This window comes from Castor canadensis, chromosome 8, assembly GCF_047511655.1.
Source record: "Castor canadensis chromosome 8, mCasCan1.hap1v2, whole genome shotgun sequence".
Lineage (NCBI taxonomy): Eukaryota > Metazoa > Chordata > Mammalia > Rodentia > Castoridae > Castor > Castor canadensis.
Window position 1 is genome coordinate 130918842 of NC_133393.1, and position 21968 is coordinate 130940809.

The 21968-nt window shown below is 38.3% G+C and overlaps 1 protein-coding gene across 7 annotated transcripts in view; it reads right to left on the reverse strand.

Moving 5' to 3' along the window:
* The window catches only part of Eea1 (early endosome antigen 1), a 153333-nt gene that overhangs the window by 111051 nt on the left and 20314 nt on the right, over positions 1-21968 (reverse strand). For 6 of the 7 annotated variants that reach the window (XM_074084111.1, XM_074084113.1, XM_074084109.1 and 3 more), the window contains exon 2: positions 5667-5759. The exons of the other annotated variant lie outside the window; for it this stretch is intronic. In XM_074084111.1, the coding sequence (XP_073940212.1) occupies positions 5667-5759 (93 nt within the window). The remainder of the gene's footprint in view (positions 1-5666; positions 5760-21968) is intronic. 7 annotated transcript variants of the gene reach the window in all.

Below are 21968 nucleotides of genomic sequence, written 5' to 3' on the forward strand. Positions count from 1 at the left end.
CAGTCACTGATTGTTCATTTTGTTCCCAAGTACAACCCTCATGTAACACAGCTGGCATGTGTTATCCTCCTCACTAAAGTTGTGAATATAGGTGACAAATAAACCAGTTTTGATCTCATCTGTCTAATGTTAAAGGATCCCTATTACCTTGGAATGGGAATTCTTCCCATTGACAGGATGAAAACACTGACAAAGGACTTATACCACTGACATAAGATGTAAGATGTGGAAATCTTACAATTCAATTGTAAAAAAAAGATAAACAACCTAATTTTTAAAGTGTAGCTGTCTAGTTTCAGACAAAATGAAATGGATGTATTTTCCTTATATCTCCTGGCAAGTAGAGCTAAAAGTCCCTGGATATTACATGTAAAACAAACATAAGAAGAATATGAAAGGTGAAGAAAAGAAGGCAGACCACTTAGGGATCATGATCAAAGACAAAATAGTGATGAGTTCTCTGGTTTTTCTTTTTGCCTCATAAATAATGGAATGGGTGTTGGAGAGATCAGAAATCTGGAAATGCCAGCAAGTGCTACCAAAAAAAAAAAAAACCTAAGAAAATTTAAATAACCAGGAAAGAGGAGTCTAGACACTCTAACATTGGAAGCCAGTTACTGGTGGTGTCGGCCAACAAGACTTAAAAAGAACACCTAGAAGTAGGAAGAAAAAGAGAAGAGGGATATCCTAAGCACAAGAAAGAATATGTAATTACATAGTAATAGCTGTTTGACTCAGATGCTTCTAAGAAGTCAAATAAGATAAGGATAAAGAAATAAATACAGGTTTTAGTAAAACACAGGGAACTAGTGAGTACTTTCAGTGGAAACTACTACTGAGGAATAAAGCCAGATTGGAGAAGGAAGAAGAGTAAACAAAGACATTTGCTTTGAGCAAGATGGCATACTAAATAGTTTGAAGTTTTCCTGATAAGAACTAAATGACATAAAATATCACTTATTTCATTATTATTATGTAATTATTACATGTAATAAAAATAAAACATTATGTAAATAAACACCAAAGCAAGACTTCACCCTGAAATTCTTTAAAGTCTTGGAGATCATGATATTTCAAATTCTATTTAGATGGCTGCAAAGACATCTACAGCTTTTCCAAGGTTGGAAGCCAATCTTAGTGTAAAGGAAAAGGTAAACAAACCTGGAAGAGATTGAGAAACAGAGAGCTAGAGATAGAGAGAGACAGAAATGCAGAGGTAGGAAAAGAAGGAGGAAGAAAAGGAGGGAGGATAAAGGGGAGATAGAGGATGGGGCAGGGAGGGAGAGAAAGACTATCCACTGAGACCTGGGCATATGGAAAAAAATAATTTCCCCTGAGATTCCATATCCACCAATAGCCCTCAAAATAGGATAGTAGTCACAATTTATCCTACTATGTAAGCCAAAAAAATTTCAAGTACAGAACTTAAGACAATCTCAGGTTGATGGCACCTCTAGAGCACTGGCAAAAGCAAATGTGAGCCAGGCATGATGGTATACACCTTAATCCCAGCACTGAAGCTGAGGCAGGAAGATTATGAGTTCAGGCTAGCAAAAAAACAAACAAATAAAACACCAACGAGAAAATTTCTAAGGGACACAAATTCACAGTTAAAAAAAGGAGGAGTGGTAGTACACACCTATAATCCAAGTACTAGGAAGACTGAGACAGGAGGATCATGAGTTTGAAGCCAGTGTGGGCTACATTGCAAGGCCCCAGTCTCAAAAACAAAATTGTAAAATAAGCAAGAAAATAAGTCATTATAAGTGACAACTAGGAGAGAGAACCAGCAACAGAGTCAAACCTGCAAAGGTTCAAATACTATAACACTAACAACTATCAAACAGAAATCATCATCATATTTGTTATATTTAAATAAATAAAAAGAAAATTTGAAAATATGAACAAAGTACAAGAAACTACTAAAAAGAATGATCAGATTTGAAAAACAAACAGAGCTTATAGAAATGAAAGACAAGACATTTAAAACTAATGGGAGTATTAAACAGTAGATGCTCTCTACAACTAAAGACATAATTAATTGGATAATCAATATTCTTAAATCTGAAATGAAAAACAGACAAAAAAGAAAGATATGAGTCTAGAGTATGGTTCAAGTGGTAAACAGCTTGCCTAGGAAGCCTGAGGCCATAAGCTCAATCACCAAAAAAATAAGAAAGATATATAGAAAAGACAGAATGAAAGATAGTGAGAAATTTAAGCATGTATTTAATCTGTGTTCCAGGTGGCAATAACAGAAAAAATAATTGGAGCAATATTCAAAGATAATAATTGATAATTTTCCAGAACACTTCAAAACCACAACCATATGTTCAAGAAGCCCAGTGAATCCTAAGCAGAATTTTTAAAAATCACAGAAAAATGAGAGAAAGAAGGATACAGACAAGACAGGTTGGTTGATTGATTGCTTAATTAGAAAAACAGCTAGAGTGCAAGTAAAGATCACCTCAAAAGAATACAGACAGTGGACTGAAAGCAGTCTTCTCAACAGTAACAATCTGAACCAGAAAGAAGACAGAGATCGATGTGATCGATGTGTTGAGAGAAATTAAGTCTATATAGAATTTTATACTTAGCAAAATCTTATTTCAAGAATGATCATGCAATTAATAAAATTGTATACTAAAACCAAGAATCTATCAAATGAACCCTTATTAAAGACAATCCTAAGGATATATTAAAAAAGAATAATTGCAAATGAAAAGTTGAAGATGCAAGAACGAATGATAAACATACTGGTAAATGTATGGAAAAATCTAAACAGTAACAACAGAAAATAATGACAACTAATTTGTGAACATAAAAGAAAATAAATATAAATTACTGAGGCTGGGGTGCAGCTCAGTAGTACAGTGCTTGCCTAGCATGAGTGAGGCTCTGGGTTTAATCCCTAATACTGGCAAAAAAAAAAAAAAAACACCAAACAGTAATAGATTATAAGACAGAGGCTGGTGATCCATATCAGTGTTCAAAAGTTCATGAAATAGGAGGAAAGAAAAACATCTTAGTTATTATGTGTGTGAAAATTAAAAAAAAGTAATGAAACACTAAGAGAACAGAATAAAATGTGTAACTTCCAAATTAGTTCAAGGACCCAGTCTAATCCAAGTAATGCACTCCACCACTTGGAAGGTCAGTTACCAAAGGGGCCAGCAAAGAGGGAGAAGAGAGGCAGGAAGAAAACCAGTGAATGGTAACACAGAAGCATAGGGTGTGTAATGAGAAAAAGAAGTTCACACAAAAGCATATGAGACAAAAACACCAGGACAAAGAGCTATGCAACAAGAACAGTAAAAATGAATCAATTACCAATATAAATCAAATGGGTTCTCTCAGTTAAAAGCCAAGTTATATGCTGTTTATAAGTGTGTATAGGAATAATTCAAGACAGAGTAAAAACTAAGTGGGTGGGACAAGGATAAAGGGAAAAAGGAACCCTTATTTACTGTTGATGGCAATGTAAATTAGTTCAGCCACTTTGGAAATCAGTATGGAGGCTCCTCAAGAAACTAAAAATAGAAGTACCATATGACCCTGCTACACTAGTCTTGGACATATAGCCAAAACAATGCAAATCAACACAAAAAAAGAGATACCTGCACATTTTTGTTTATAGCAGCACTATTTGCAATAGTCTAGCTATGGAACCAGCCACAGTGACCAACAATCAATGATTGGACAAAGAAAATGTGGTGTATATATAGGTACCACATTTTAGTACATATGGTACATATATTCAATGGAGTATTATTCAGCCATAAAGAAGAATGAAGTTATATCATTTGGATAGAACTGGAGATCATCATATTAAGCAAGATAAGCCAAGCTCAGAAAGACAAGAATCACGTTTTCACTCATATATGAAATCTAGACCTAAAATCATAATAACAATATGATACAATTATAAAAAGGGCACAGGTTGGTGGAGGGGAACCAGCAAGTACAGAAGGAGGAGAAACAAGGGTGATAAGAGGTAAATATCATAGAAGTATTTTTAAAGATACATATAAATATATACATGTATATGAAAATAGTATAATGAAACCCACCAAAAGGAGTAGGGGGGAGGCAAGAGGGTTAAAAAGAGTAATGTAGATGGGATGAATTTGGTACATTATATGCATGTAGTAAATATCACAAAACCCCTTTGCACATTTAATTTATGGTAATAAAAAATATAGAAATTACAAAAAGAAAAAACTAAACTGGCAGCAGAGAGACAATAAATTAAGAATGAAACACTATGGAATATAGAGAACTAGACAAAAAATAGAAATCTGATAAAAGGGAACAATCTTCCATGTACTAAAGTAAGAAAGTGAGCATGGGTATTAGAATAACTTTGGTGATAAAACAAGGTCATTTATCTGATGGTTCCTATTTTCTCAATGTCAGAAGGTAAGACACACAGGAGATTTGAAGATAAAGAGGGCATAAAATAATTACCTGAGAAAGTAGAAAATGGCTCTACAGAAAAAATAAAGCTGTCTTGCTCCCCATCACTCAATATCAATACCCCCTAAAGTTGCTACTGTTTCTTTGGTTTGGGTTTTGTTTGTTTTTGTTTTTTTTTCTTGACTGAGGTTAACAATTACTAGTAGTTTCCTCTACTGGGTCACAACTGGACACTTGGAGCCCATCTTATAATGAACATAGTTTGGAACATTTTTCTTTTTTTTTTTTTAAGAACTGGGGCTTGAACTCAGGGCCTTCAGGGCCTTGCTCTTACTTGGCAGGCTCTGGAACATTTTTCTTAAAACTAGTGGGCTGGGAATGTAGCTCAGAAGGAACAGCAACTGCCTAGTATGTAGAAGGCCCTGAGTTCTATCTCCAGCACTACAAAATAATTTTTTTATTTACTTAAATTTGTTCCTAATAAAAGTTCAACTGAGACTTTGAGAGAAAAGGGATCTGCGTAGTGGATTATAGCTGGGCCCAGAAGGGGCAACTGACAAAAACTATGAAGGCACAGAGTGAATATGCTGGTCTCTGGTAACAGTGCTGGCAATTCAATTCTAGGCATTCACTTGAGCCATGCCCCAGTCCACCTGGTTGGCAGTATTGTGGGTTACTTTTTTATTCTCCTCTTTCCTATCTCCTTTTTCTATAATGAACAAATACATTACTTGTTTGTTAAAAATGAAAATAGTAATGTAACTTTTTAAAGGCAAATTGCTATTTGAATTGTTTATACTTATTTACATTTTCCACTAGTTTAAATGTATCAGTGAAAAAATAAAAATTCTTGCAAAACAATAAATGAAGATAAAAATAATGCATAAACTTTATAAATTCCCTTATGCTTCATTAACCCAATAGTTCATGACAGTATGTATACACACATAAATAAAAATATATAAATTAACTGGTAATGAACTAAAAAATCATTAAATTAAGATGACATTAACATGAAAGACAAATTGGCAATACTATTATTCTGAGTCTTAATATATACTTTCTCAATCTCACAACTAAACAAGTATATATCTAGAAGTATGATTCAAAAGTCATACTGTAAATTTGTAGCAAAGACTTAAAGAGACATTTTCCTACAAAGATAAGCTTAAGTCACCAATTGTTACTACAAATATTTGCTGATTTTCTTAAACAATATTGACTTTTATTGACAAATTGTTAGTGTGTACCTCTGAAGAGCTCTCATTATTGACATCCCCTGTGTTTATAGGAGTTGCTGATGAATCTAAATCAGAACCTTGAGAGCCAACTCTCCCAGGAGTCTGAAACACAAACATAAGGGAAAGAAAAAAAATCAAAGCAGATATTAACAATATATCCATAAGCCATGTAATAATTATATAAACCTTCTCACATAAGTATTTGTCTTCACAATAATAATGAGCAGCAAAAACAATGTCTTTTAGGAAAGACTAGACTGAATACCGTGTGTATCAAGAGCTCTTTATGCATTATCCCGTTTTTACTTTTTAAATTGATACAGTTTATTTTTGAATATCAGGCTTTATAGTTTTCAAGCCCACTTTCACCAAACATGTTGTTTAATCATAATGATAGATCTGAGAAAGGTGAGATGTATGGTATTTCTATAGGACAAAACAAATTCAAAGCAACTGTATGACTTATGGTTGTACAGAAAGAAGAATTAAAAAACAGGAAGCAGTAGAAATAAAAAGCTGACCTTCTGAGTCATCTTGCATTGCTCTCTTTATTACATGAAATTAAATTATAATGATTTGTGGAGTTCTAAAAAAAAAATTCAGCCTAAATTATATAGACACCCATTCATCTGCCACTCAGGCCAACCACCAGAGGTACATTTTGGAAGGTTAAATATCCTTTTTTTTCCCCAGCAGCATTTATCATCCAACTTTATCACTCATTAATACCGAGATGTTAATTTTAAATGAATCTGAAATTTAGTAAAGCATTGAATAAAAAGAGATTCAAAGTACAAAGACTGACTCAATAATCTTGATCAAAAATATATATGGTTCTATAAATCTAACTGGAATTGTCACTACAAACCCCCCCCCCGTATCATGATATATCCTGATAAAAAATTTATATATATATATGGTTCATGTTAGCATGAGTCCCACTTCACACAAGAGACTGGGAAGGCACAGAACTAAGTAACGTACCCAAAGTTACTTAGTTGGCTAATAAATGGAAGAAAGGATTTTAATTTAAACACTATGGCTCTTAATCACTAGTCAATATTGTTTCTCTGCTATAATCTTTACTAAAATGTACCTGAGTACCCAATCCCAAGACTGAGAATAACTCATTACAAGTTTGCCTCAACACACAAACATACTCTATACCTGCCTTAAATATTTACTTAAATGTCAAAAAAAGATGAACTAATACTATTTTAATAATTTTAATTCATCAATTAAAATTATTTAAATTGTATCAAAAATACAAACTATTAACTATGTAAATAAAAATTATTTATATAAGAAATAAGCTCAAGCCCCAGTACCACAAAAGAAAAAAAAAGATTCTAAAATGCAAATAATTTCTATTGCAAGACAGGATTATGAGGGGTTTGGGTTTTTATAGTTTTTGCTTTTGCTATCTTTTCTTAGAATTTTAATCATACTTAAACTACTTTTATGTTGAAAAAATGTTTTATACTTAAGATAAGTAGACTTCAAATTGGAGTCCACATTCCTTTTATTTCCTTACACAGATACTTGGCATATTTATTTATATTTTGTGCTTATACTATTCTTATATGAATTTGGAAATTGGGATAACAAGGAAATATCAACAGGTAATTAAAGCTACAGGGAAATTTCCAAACTCTTCTTAAACATACTCCCTTCAAAAGAGAATGTAAGATTAATTTAAAGTCTTATATTGTAACCTGGAAAGAATATTAATCAAGGATGCCAGGATTACAGGAGGAAACTAAAAACTCTTGACCTTTTTTTAAGATGGAGGTTGAACATTCCTAATCAGAAAATGTGAAATGTTTCAAAATCCAAAACTTCTGAGCACCAAAATTATGCAATAAGTGGAAAATTCCATACCAAGCTCTGTTTAATGCACAGCATTGTTTAAAATATTGTATAAAATAACCTTCGGGCTATGTGTATAATGTGGATATGAAATATAAATGAATTACACTTAGACTTGGCTCCCATTCCCAAGATATCTCATTACATCCATGCAAATATGAAAAAAATCTGAACTCTGAAAACACCTTAGATCTGAAACATTTCCAGTAGGGATATTCAACCTATACTCTTCTTTAGGATTCCCAGAAGAACTCAGAGTTCTATGAAAGTCTGACTAAAGAATGACAAGGAAGGAACATTACCTTATGTAATTATATTTTCAACACAATACCTAGAGAAACCCAGAGGCACAATTCAGAAGGAACAGGTATCTTACTAACAAGTGACAAAAAAAAGACACCAACCAAACATCAGTTACAGATAGAGAAGTCATAGCTATATCCCATCCAAAAAAAGCAGCTACCACATGCTAAAACTTATCCAAATTGAGTAGAAAGTTGAGCAGAATGTTGGTAAAGTAGTGAAGATGAAAAATGTAAAATCTCTGGCTAAACATAAAAGAAAATGAGAGGAGCTGGACATGAGGAGTCTCCATTTGGTTGTCAGAATCAGGAGATACTACTGTTGGGTCTGGGAACCTAAAGAACACATGAGCGAGTATCCCAATCCCCCATGGAGAGCACTAGGAGCCCTGTACCCCGAGAAGGAATACCCTGAGGAGGAGATACAGGGTCTCACAAATCTACCACAGGACTGATAAAATATTCTCAAGGTTGCCCCCCACCCCCAAATAAGGGACAAACAGACCAGCTCATCTAAGAGAACCAATGAATCTATGGCCAATGGAAAGAGCCCACCTAACCCTTACCCAAACCCAGAGTTAAAGCATCCATAAAAAGCCCCAGCCTTCACCTGAGCAGGGAGCCAACGGTTTCTGGGCTCCGCTACACTTCTCTAGCTGTACCCCTTCCTTTTTCTCTACTTCGGGCACCAGCCTTGGCTCACAAGTCAATCAGCTGCCTCATGAGCCAGTTCTCTGGCCTATGAAGGCAAGGACCTCGACACCAGCCCACATTTCACACCCGCACATAACACACTGCATGAAGGGACATCTCTTCCTGGACCAAGGTCAGTATAACTTGAGCACCAAACAAGCAGAAGCTTGGCTAAGGTGCTGACATGAGCCACCGGTGCCCTGCTGAATATTCCTGCTGGGGGAAACCCCCTGCTGAGGACAAGCCAAAAGCAGACTTACCTGTGTCACTCCCCCTTTCTCTCTCTCTGTTCCTGTCTTCCTGAGGGACTTTCCCGTCATGGTATTGAACCAGCTCCTAGCCAACTTTGGCCTCATAGTGATTTCAGCTTTGGGGGTGCTTTCTTTTCCCTCCGTCATCCAAGACCAAGCCCAGGGTTTTTCAGGTGTGCCTTATGTTACATTGGGGGAGACCTGATTGGTTTTTGCACCTGGCGATCTGCGTCTTGTCCCACCTGTCAATACCCCCTTCTGCCAGAGGCAGTGACCTCAGAGTGGAGATTTTGTGTGGCTGACAGTGTTCCAGGACCACTTAGTGGGAGTGACCTGAAAGCACATCTAGTTATTAATCCCTCATGTGTGTGTCCTGTCTCCCAGCTCTGTCCCCTTCCCCTCCTCCACCTACAATGTGAGGTTGCCTCTTCTGTCCCTGCCAGAAGCAGCACACATACTTTTACTCACACACTCCCTCCTGGGTCCTGCTGCCTAGTCCTTCATCTCTGTCTGCCTTCACCTCTGTGTGCTTACTGGGACCCTGGCCTCCCATGGAAAACTCGTACCACAGTTCTTATGACTTTCTTGAATTACTCCCACACCTAGTTTGTCATGCTCCTTGGTCTACACCAGCTTTAAATCAGCCTCACAAAACCGCTGCCCAAGGGGCAGAGCTGACAGGGGTGAGGACCAACACAGGCCTCCCACCACACCACACACATGCCCTAACTCCACCCCCACAAGGGGAGGAGGGAAAACAAACAGGCATTTGCGTGCAGAGGAATGCCAGCCCATCCTGCCGGATACCCTGGGCAGCTAAGGCAATCCATACACCTGCCACAGCTAAGGCAATCCATAAAAAGGGCTCAGCACGCATCCAAAGCCACCAGACATATGCAGCAGTGACTGCAACCCACCGCCATTCCCCCAAAAAGGGATAAGAGGAAAACTAAATGCACACAGGCGTGCATACACAGGAGGAGGGACAACAGGCCTCAGGGGCAAGCCCGGGTAGACAGGGTCACTGGTCCCAGGCATGGGGGAGGGTGGCAGCGCCTTGCTCAAGCCCCACTCCCAGCCCCATCTCATGCCCAAGCCTAACTGACCCAGCCCTTGGAGCCAATTCTTATCTCAAAGTCATGGTCCCCAAAAAGCACTAACATAATCATCTGGGAACAGCCAAAAAAAAAAATGGGTTCTGCTGTGGTCTCTAGACTTCTCATTTAAAACTTCTCACACCTTTGGCCTCATCATAGAAAAATGTCCTCCAAATGTTGACACTAGTCATCCCTTTATGGCACCGTGATTGCCCTGGGACTCCCTCTGAGTACCTTTCTCTAACTTTTCAGGCACTTCTCCAGGTGACACATCCCTTTGTTAAAGAGGAAGCCTTTGTTAAAGAGGCTAAAAGGCAGAATCCTAGAGTTTTTTTCACTGCATAGGTATTGGTGGCCACAGTCCTACCAGTCACTGCATTTCCTTCAGTCCTGGCTACAGATGGTGGAAGGAAATCATGAGACAGGGATGCCTGTTCTCCTTAGGTCAATCCCCAGTCAGGATGCCAACAAGAAGAGGAAATGACCCAGGTTTTTTTTGTTGTTGTTCATCTAGATGGGACCTGCCCCTCCAGTCTTCCTGCCTCAGTACCCAAGCAGTCTCTGCTGGCCTGTCTACTAAAATGTTGGAAGGACCTTGATCCTAACAATCTCAAGGAAAAAACCTCATCTTTCTTTGTACTGGGGCCTGGCCTCAATATCCCTTGGGTGACCAAGAGAAGTGGCCTTCAGAGGGCTCCATTAATTATAATACTATTCTCCAATTAGACCTTTTCTGTAAAAAGGAGGAAAAGTGGACTGAGGTCCCCTATATACAGCTTTTCTCTTATCTCCAGGACCACCCAGAATGGCTCCATAATTGCTATGTAGATACTCAAACACTGGCCATTTTTTGTAAGCCACAGGATAAACATGGGGAAGGAGGGAGGATCAGAAAAGCCCCTTACCAATGACAAGGCCCCGTCCCTACTGCTTCACCCTCTGCCCTACCTTCTAAGCCACCCCAATATTCAGAACCTCCTAATGGATGTTTCCCCCTTCAACAGGCAGTGGTAGGAAGAGGGCGAGTCTATGTCCCCTTCCAGTTATCAGATCTAAGGGAGATTAAAAAGGATCTGAGCAGCTATGCTGATGCCCCAGACCAATATGTCCAAGCCTTTATTTCTGTGATCCAAACATTTGAATTGGCATGGAAGGATACATTATGCTTCTCCTGGACCAGACTCTTTCCTCATTAGAAAAGCAACAGGTCCCAGCTCAGGCCACTCAATTTGGAGATGATTTCCATCTATAATGAGCCCCAATACCCATGGCATCTGGAAATGAGGGAATAAATATGTCTATGCCCACAAGGGCACAGGCAGTCCACTTGGCAGATTCACATTGGGATCAAAATGGTGAGGAGGATGAATGGCTTCAACACCACTTCATCCATCTTATAATATTACAGAAGGGCTAAAAAGGGCCAAAATTAAACCTCTAAACTATTCCCAGGTGACTGTAGTACAACAAGACCCTGATGAAAACCCCCTTACTTTTCTACAGTTTCTCAAGGACGCCATCCAAAAACATACCACAGTGAACCCTGAGTCACACAGACTCAGTATACAGTCCGTATACTGTAACAGTACGTCACTAAAAAGAAAGAAAAAGATAAAAACACCATGACCTCATCGCAGCTCACAGGGAGTGCTCTACCCAGTGGAGGCCTACATCCTAAGCTTGCTACCATCATGGACAGGAAGGGCACTTCCACAGAGAATGCCCAAAAGGGGGACAGTCTGGGAGACAGTCTCGGCCCCCACTGGGACCTTGCCCTCTCTGCAAAGGTAACCTCTGGAGGTCTAAGTACCCTGTCTCCAGATGGAAGGTGGGGTGCTACCTCCAATGGATTAAGGATCCCAGGGTCTCCTGTCCAGGCTCCACTTCTTAACATCAAAGTTGAGGAGCCTCAGGTAACCATAATAGTAGAGAAGCAATAGGTCATCTTCCTCCTAGACAGTGGAGCCCATTTCTCTGTCTTACCATTCTCTCCTGGTCCCTGGTCCAATAACAAGGTTATTGTTTGGAACCTATCTGGCCAGCCCCTACAGCACAATTTTACTCAGTCTCTTGCCTGCTCTTGGGGAGACCTCTACTTCTGTCACTCTTTTCTCATAGTCCCTGAGACTCCAGTGCCCCTGCTGGGATGAGATTTTCTATCTCAACTAAGGGCTCAAATTCTACTCCCTTCAGGAGACTATCTCTGCTGCCCCTTCTTCAGAAACAAGTAGATCCCACAGTGTGGACTGATAGAATAACTGTAGAGTGAGCCAAAACAGCCCTCCCAATTCAAATAAAACTCAAAAATCCCTCAAAGTTTCCACATCAAAAACAGTATCCCCTCAAGCCTGAGGGGAATAACAAGACCTCTTACCTATCATAAATTCCTTAAAAAAACAAGGGCTACTAATTAGTTGCTCCAGGCCCTATAATACTCCTATTATTGCTATCTGTAAAGGGCCAAATAAATGGAAGTTGGTTCAAGATCTCTGGCTCATTAATGAAGGACTCATTCTCCTCTACCCAATTGTTCCCAATATCTATACTCTATCGGCTCAAATACCCTCAAAAGCCCAATACTGCTCTGTACTAGATTTAAAGGATGCTCTCTTTTACATTCCTCTGTGTCCTGACAGTCAGCCTCTGTTTGCCTTTAAAGACCCCACTAACCCCTTACGACAGCAAGCTAGCCAATTCATGGTCCTTCTAAAACAACATATGGAGCTGGGCCCCTTGGACGCTACCTCTGGCTTGCCCCCTTTTTATGCTCCTTTTAATACTCCTATTTGGGCCTTGTATAATAAATGCCCTCTCCAGACTCATATCTCAACAGCTCCAACGGATCAAATTCCAGCTCTTAGTCAAGGAATACTCGAATACCTCTGCCTACGCATGAGCCCTTCATTCAGTTCTATCAGGGGCCTCTGGAGACTACACGAGTCAACCCCTGAGACAAGTGCTACCACCCTTACCCCGTCGCCCCACTGCCAGCATAAAGCAGCTAGACAAGTCATTGTCCCTCTCCCCAACAGCAGTTGGATACTTGTCTCAGAAGGGGGACTTGTTGGGTCTGGGAACCTAAGGACAGATAAGTGAGTATCCCATCCCCCATGGAGAGCACTAGGAGCCCTGCACCCTGAGAAGGAGTTATAAATCTGCATTCCTGCACCCTGAGGAGGAGATACAGGGTCTCATAAATCTGCCACGGGGCTAATAAACAAAATATTCTCAAGGTTGTTCCCCCCCCCCCATAAGGGGAAAACAGACCAACTCATCTAAGAGAGCCCATGAATCCACGGCCAATGGAAAGAGCCCACCTAACCCTTACCCAAACCCAGACTTAAAGCATCCATAAAAAGCCCCAGCCTTCACCTAAACAGGGAGCCAACGATTTCCGGGCTCCACTACACTGCTCTAGCTGTAGCCTTTCCTTTCTTTCTAATAAATCCTACTTCGTGTACTGGCTTTGGCTCACAAGTCAATCAGCTGCCTCATGAGCCAGTTCTCTGGCCTATGAAGGCAAGGATCTTAACACCAGCCCACAACATTTCACACCAGCACAAAACACTACCCAAACTAATGACAACGTATGGCTTCCATCCTAAGAGAAGTCAGAGAAAGGTAAATCAACTAAATATATGAGTGAAATACACATGAATTTTGGGAACCCCATTTCAGCCTAATAGAATGAGGTAGCAAGTAATTGCACCACTGAGTAAAGTTTAAAAAGCCTTAGAGCTACTATGCTTTTACTTCCTCTTTAGACTTGAGGATCTCACCTTAAAAGTAGCTGTCCATCTCTTTGACAGACCAGAACTCAACTAATAGGAACAATGACATTCACAGAAAATTATAAAACTAAACACAAGGGATATCTGTATCACCTTTAACTTTGGTTTTGTGTCCATAAAATGCATTATTTACAAAAATGAAAAACTGTAAGTCACATTGCTCAAAACAAATTAACTAAACCATTCAACAGACTCAACAATTAAAAATGATAAGTGTGAAGGTTACATAGAAGAAGGAAGCTGGATGTGATACAATTCTCAATTTGTACTTGAGACAAAGTACAAAGTTTGTATTGTGTCTTCTATTATAAAAAATATAAACACATAGAGATTAAAAAGTAATCATACTAGACTAACGAGCCTCATGTTAAGGTGATTATTTTTACTTTTCCTTCCTCTGTTACTGAAAGGATGAAATTTGTGTTAATATACTTTTATTAACCATCTACCTACTTTCAAAATTTTCTGTTAGGGTCATCATAGTACTTTTTCAAGTTTTCTTATTTTTTTTTAAAAAAAAAAATTTTTTTTAAAACTGAGCTTGACAAAAAGATTCAGAAAACTACAGTTATTAAGCACCTATGCCTGGTGGCCACAGCCAAACAGACCAACTAAAAGAAAACCAAATAAAACTATTTCTGTATTCACAATTGGTCTGAACCAAATGTATAGGTTTTCTACAGCAAACAATGCAATTCTCTGTAAATACCAATTTCACGTTCTACAGCTTAATTCAATTTTGACCCTATTGGAAACTTGTGCAAACCCCTACTGGTACCAAAAGACTATGCATCTCTTCAGTAGCAAGTAATGGATTCCCAGGTCACCCACACTTCTGTCCCACTTAGTTATGAAATCAGGGGTTCACACAACCCCCTCCTCTGATTTGATAATTTGCTGTAACAGTTCAAAGAACCCAGAGAAACATTTTACTTTACTACAAAAGATATTTATTATAAAGGATACAAATGAATAGCCAGATGAAGAGCTATATGGGGCAAGATCTGGGAGAATCCCAAGCATAGGAACTTCTGTCTCAGTGGAATTTGGTATATGCCACCCTCCCACCTAGTGCATGAGTTTAACAATGTGAAAACTTTCCAAACCCCAAAGTTTTAAGACGTTTATGGAGGTGCCATTATGTAGACATGACTGATTAAATCAGTGGCCACTGATGATTAACTCAATCTTTAGCCCCTCTCCATTCCTGCAGGTTGAAGGATATAACTGAAAGTTCCACACCTCTAATCTTATGGTTAGTTCCTCTGGCAAATGACATTGTGTATTAAGGAAGCTTTGCTTCATTACTTCATTTTGGCTATAAAAAAGAGGGTCTTGGGGCAATTACCCCTCTAGCCTGCCCATTGTGTAATATGTAATTGCATGTGGACAAGCTAATAAATGACAAGAATAGCCCAAGGAAAAAGGATCTTTGTTCTTGAGATTTGCAGAACTGAAAAGCAGCTTATAACTACTAGGTAATAAGGATCAAATGTACATCATCTGCTTCACCTGCTATGAGATGGTGCCCACTAATCTGCAATCACCCATCACCCACTGTGAGAAGGTTCCTGCCACTCTAAGAACACCCTATATAACCACCTATATAAGCTACCCCTAAATCAGACCAGCTTCCCAGTAAGATGGACTTTGTGACTAGAGTCCCCTATCTTCTGTCTAGCCAGCTTTTTGAGTAAAGTCATTTTTCTTATCTCAATTTGACTGGCCTATCCCATGATGAGCAGCCAGACCTGAGTCCAGTTACACAACTAAATCCCAACTTGAAGCTACCTAAAGAACCATCAAAAGTCACCTCAACAGCATAAACTAAGATACACATGGAAAGGACTTATTTAAAATAACAAAAGAAGCATGCTCCTTTCACCCCCTCCTATGATTCAGGAAATTCCAAGGGTTTTAGGAGCTCAGGAAGAAGTTCAAACATGTATTTCTTATTATAACACAGTATTACAAAACTAATTGAAATTAGAAAGCAAAAGAATTATGATATTAACAGATGCCTACAATATACAAAATATCCTAGATTGTTGATAACAAGCAAATACATTCATACTACCCAAAACTGGGAGATCCTTTAAAACAGTATTAATCTCTACAAAAACTGCCATTAAAGAGTTTAAGAAAAAACAGCATTTAGTAGCCAAAAAAAAAAAGGAAAAAAGATGCTATCATTGCTTTCTGTAAAAGAAATATCATTGTTAAAAGCTTTTAACAATCTGAAGTTTCTTTGAAATAACTAATTGATCAATTTACAACTAGTTGTTTATTGACTATAATTTAAATAATCTACATGTAAGAATCATTTTTGTATACTATGTGAAAGTCGTCAGAATGCAAATGGAGTCATTTGTATGGACCCTAAAAAATTAAATTAAGCTGGGAAGTTATAAAGGAAGAGTTCTCACGCATGACTGCCTGGTAGTATAGCTATCACGAAAGATGACTAGAATCATAAACTTGCACAAAGACCACTACAACCCTACACAAAATATACTTCTGCAAGAAATTCTGCTCAGGAGGGTAAAATGGGTCTTTTCCAGGGGTGGGTGCCAGTGGGACAGAGGTGGGCATAAGGAAAGGGTGAATGAAGGTGAATATGGTGGATGTATTTTGTACTCATATATGAAAATAGAATGAAACTTACTGAAATTGTTCTAAAAAGGGGAGAGGGAAGAGGAAGAATGATGGAGGGGGTATATCTAAGATATATTGTAAGCACATATGTAAATATCATAATGTATCCCCCTGTACAACTATCATATGTAATAAGATTTTTTAGAAGATAATAAAAGCCTGCACCGTGGCTCATACCTATAATCCCAGCTATTCAGGAGACAGACATCAGGAGGATCACAGGTTAGAAGTCAGCCCCAAGAAAATAGTTCAGGAGACCCCATCTCAAAATAACCCATCACAAAAAAGGAGTTGGTAGAGTGGCTCATGGTTTAGGTCCTGAGTTCAAACCCCAGTACCACAAAAAAAAAAGAAAAGAATTTCTGCCCAGCAGCAGTCGGACTGGCAGCACACTGTATTATTAATCACTGTGGCTAAGAATTATTGTTTCAAAATATTTTTTGTAATCCTTGAAAAACTATCCATTAGGCCAGACTCAGTGGCTTATTTATGTAATCCCAGCTACAAAGGAGGCAGAGATCAGGAAAATCAAGGTTTGAGGGCACCCTAGAGAAAAAAGTTAGTGAAACCTCATCTCAACCAATAGTTGGGCATGGTGGTACATGCCTGTCCTTCCAGTTACATGGAAAGCATAAACAGGATGATAAAGGTCAAGGCCAGCCCAGGCAAAAGCTCAAGACCCTATCTGAAAAATAACTAGAGCAAAAGGGGGCTGGGAGTGTGGCTCAGGTGGTAGAGTGCGTAGAAACCCTGAGTTCAACCCCAGTAACACCAAAAAAAACACTTCCCTTTGTCTCAACCTCTTTGAATATGATCATAGTCTACTATGGCACACATTTTTCCCATTGCACTGCTATTCTACACCCAAATAAATATCAATATTCTTTGAAGACTCTCTGTGTCTCTAATTGTTTTTTTAGATTGGCAATGGTCATTAAAAAAAAAAAAAGCAATAGGTATGGCTTCCAATTGTGATTGAAAATCTTCATCTAATAACAAGGAATAATAGAAATAAAAACAAACACTTAGTAGCATGTAAGAAACAAGTATTTAAGAGATGAATAACATAAGTTTCTCTAATACCTGGTGATATTCTAAGTTAGCGCTTCCTAACTCTTGATATGCCACTCCCCCAACTCTACAAATGAATCTACTCTAGAGTAGATCAAACAGGAAGAAAGCAAAACCTTCAGTGGAGAAATTTATTCTTACATCAGTTTCACAACCTAAAAAGGATATTATAAAGGATACAATCTATAAAGATATTATAAAGGTACAAATGAACAGCCAAATGAAGAGTTGTTACTGAAGATGAAGAACTGCTTATATAAATCTTACCTGCCTTCCAAGCACTAGAACAGATGAAAATAAAAACTAGAACAGGGCTTTTCACACAAAAAAGATGTAATACATTAGTAAATACACAACTCACACCACCCTAGAAGCTAGGCAAACCAGCAAAAGCCAACTTAATAATATATTAACCTCACAGCAAAAGGTGAGTAAACTAAAATTAAATGTTCATTTACAATAATCTTTAAGAAACATTAAAGATACATCTGTGGTATATCCCAAACTTCACACATTGAAACTTAAGCCATCATGTGATAAGATTAAAAGGGAGGACCTCTAGGAGGTAATTAATAAGAGGTTAGAATTCTCAGGAATTGAATTAATAACTATAAAAGAGATGCAAGTAGGCTGTTCTTCCCTTTTCCCCCTTCCACTACACAAGGACACAGAGAGGTGCCATTTTGTAAGCAGAGAGCAGCCCTCACCAGACACAAAATCTACTAGTACCTTGATCTAGGACTTCCAAGCTTCCAGAGCCTTGTGAAAAAAAAAAAATTTTTTTTCAATACTGGGGTTTGAACTCAGGGCCTTGTACTTGCTAGGCAGGAGTTCTACCACTTGAGCCACACCTCCAGCTCTTTTTGCTTTAGGGTGCTTTACAAATTGGGGCTCCCAATTTTTATGCCCAGGTTGGCCAGGACCATGATTCTCCTATTTATGCTTCCCACACAGTTGGGATGACAGGCATGCACCACGGTGCCTATCTTTTATTGGTTGAGATAGGGTCTAAAGAACCTTTTGCCCACCTGGCCTTGAACCACCACCCTCCCAATCTCTGCCTCCTAAGTAGCTAGGATTTCAGGTGTGAGTCACCACTCCCAGTTCAAATTTCTATTCTTTATAGAATATCCAGTCTTGCATATTTTGTAACAGTAGCAGGAATGGTTTGAAATGAATATTATACATACCTTATACCTAGCAAAATTATTTCTGAAACTGGAAAGGATGTAAATATTAGAAATTAAATTACATACGATTTCAAAATCTCAAGAATTTATAAGATGCCTATAAGGATTTCTTATAAAATGTAACTTTTAGCATTAATTTTGTTACTCTGTTTCATCCTCACCCTACCATAAAAACTAATTGGAAAGATGTTTACAAATTCAAAAGGTTTTAAAAGCCATGTACTATATGCAGACCTTGAGAGGTATGCTTACATTAACATAAAACATTAATTAATGTTTACATTAAGATAATACCTGAACATTGTAGTATAAATAAGATACCATACAGTCCTCACTATCCCTTTCCTATTATTAAAAGCTAAGAGTTGACCACGTACCATACAGCTAAAGTGAGAAGGTATATTCACAAATGACAAATACTAATCATGAAAAAAATGCTTAATTTCACTTAAGCATTGGAAGCGTTTCCAATCACTTTTCATATTTTATCTCTTAGCTTATCATATATTCTCTAGGCAATTTCTTTTATTCCCTTAATTTTAATTACCAGCTAATCCAGACCTCTGCTGAACTTCAAATTCCTATTTTCCTGTCCTGCTAAATATCTCTGAGTGTCTTGAGAACAGTACAAAGTCAGATTTTTTCAAAACCAAATTCACTATCTTTTCTTACAAACCTTTCTACCATCTGCATTCCTTGTCACAGATTACAGAACCATCACCACTCATTTTGCCCAAATTCAAGGCATCATCCTTAGCTCCTCTTTACATCCAATCACCAAGTTGTTCAATTGCCTGTATAAAATTTGTATCTATCTTTCTTTCTCCACCTCCTGAGCCAACATACCTGGACTTTGAAAAAGAGACCCTTAGCAGGGCATTGTGCTACATACCTGTAATTACCACTCTAGTGGCTGAGGAAGGAGGACTGAAAGTTTGAGGCCAGCATGGACTACATAGTGAGTTCAAGGTCAGCCTGAAGTACACCATGAGACCTTGGTCCAAAAAGCCAAACTAATTAGTCTATTACTTTTAAATTCAGTATCAGAACACGGACAAAATGTTGACAAATTCATTGAAAGAATGTAATGGGAATGGCTTTAAGTCCAATTCCCAACAGTCCTCACTCCCACCTGAAACCTGATGAACAGTCTTTATTGTCTGCATTTCTATCAGCATTCTGATCTGATCTGAGAATTGACATTAAGCTAAGTTTACAGCATCTTGGGCTTTTTCCAGCCCACTTCTCCAAATTCATCCAAACCCTCTTGCAAACCAGTTCCAAAGGCTTAACAACCACATGGTCAGGTTCAGTTACAGCAACAACCCCATTTTTCTGGTTAACTTTCTCATTACCATGACCAAATACCTGAGTCTGGGAAGGCATTTCATATTCAAACCATAACAAAGTGGTAATGTGGGTGTGAAGTATAGAGTATAAAATTGGGTCTAAACATCATTCCCCACTAAAAGATACCAAGACTTTTGGAAGAAATTATGGGGAAGAAATTTACAGGATAAACCTGAGACATATTGTGTCAAAAAGAAAGAAAGGCATTAAACCAATAGAATCCTACCAAAATGACAAAGTCACCTTGAAAACTCCCTTAGGTAAAACTGGGATAATTTGCACATTAGCAAATAGCATTGACTGTAAGTGACTGAAACACACTAAATATAAATCCATAATCCCATACAATATATAAAAATACATGAGTTAGTCAACCAATCTTTGGCAAAGAAGCAAAAGTAACACAGACAGTCTTTTCAATAAACAGTGCTAGAAGAACTGGATATTCACACACACTTTATAATCTTCACAAGAATTAACTCAAAGTGGATCACAAACATAAATGTAAGACATAAAATTATATACCTCTAGAAAACCTCAGGTATATGGCTACAAGGAAAGGCACGCAAGTTAGTAAGCCAGGCCAGGGCACCAGTAAAAGACTAGACAGCTAGTGGCTAGAGAAAACAAAAAAATAGCAAACTTTAGATTTATAAAAGAAACAAAGAGAAATTTTTCCTCAGGCAGAGCCCAGAGTGGCCCTGTGGAAGCTGGAATGGATCTGCTGCACCCCTTGCCCATTCCAGCCCAGCATGCCCACATGCATTACTGCAAAGGAAACAACTACCCAGAGGGCTAAGCACAGGTGAGAAAGCCTCACCCTGTCTAGACAGGTGCCAACTGTGTCCCCTGACCAGGGCAAAAGGCAGATGTGGGAAGGAGTAAGTCCCACAGAGTTCCCTGCAACTGGCTACATCCATAAACTCACTACCCAGGCCAGTATACATACATATATACAACTGCCTGTAAGCCTCTCTGCAAGATGGGCTGATCAGAGGCTGCCAAGCCTTCCTTTGGGGCAGAAGATACACAACACTTGCAATCCCTACCCAGGACAAACAGCAGACACAAAAGTGAGCTAATCGGCTACATCCCTAACCCCAGCATATACACATATATACAACTGGCCACAAAGTCCCATCCCAACCAGAACCCTCTGCAGTGGGATCCACCCCCAAGAGCAGACAGCACCTGGGAATTATTGATACTCCACAGAATATGTTATGCCTCACTTCAACTGCTGTCTCAGATACAAAACCTTAACTGACCACAGAATACTATACTCAGGCTATACCCAGAGGTGCATCCTAGGTAATCCTAGATCCACTCAAAGGAGATACAGGAGTAAACACAACAGGAGACTACAACAGAAAACCGAGAGCACTGACAAGAGTCCAGCTGGCATTCACTCTTCTCCTCAATAAGGAAGAAATACTAACATTTTTTCTATCTCTCATTTATTTAACTTTTCTTATTAATTTTTATATTGGTGGAAAATTTGTTTATTCTACCTTTTTATTGTTCTTAATTTTCCAATCATTTTGCAATCCATAACTGTAGCATCTTTCTTCACAATAATCAAACTGTATTTCTACACACTATTATTTCACTCACTTTCACCCCACACACTTACCCCCATCTCTCCATCTTCTTTCTTCCTTTTTATTTCTCTCACCCCTGGTCATTTTTACTATTAAATTTTTAAACCCCACACCTATATTTTTCTAACCCCCTGGTGTACCATATAAGAATACTAGTCCCTTTCATATATATATAAAACACTATTAGGGGTATAGATGAAATCACCAATTGTTTATTTCATGTAGAAATCTGGTATGGTTTTGAATTCGTATATTTATTGTTGAGTTATACCCCTAGTTCAGTGGTGAGAAATGCCACATCAACCTTGCCACTACCCATAAAAGATAATTCAACTGAAGGACTTCAGGTAATTAAGACCTCCAACAAATGACTTGACTTCAGATGAGCAAATCTCAATGCAGAATCACAAGAAATATGAAAAACAAGGCAACATGACACCT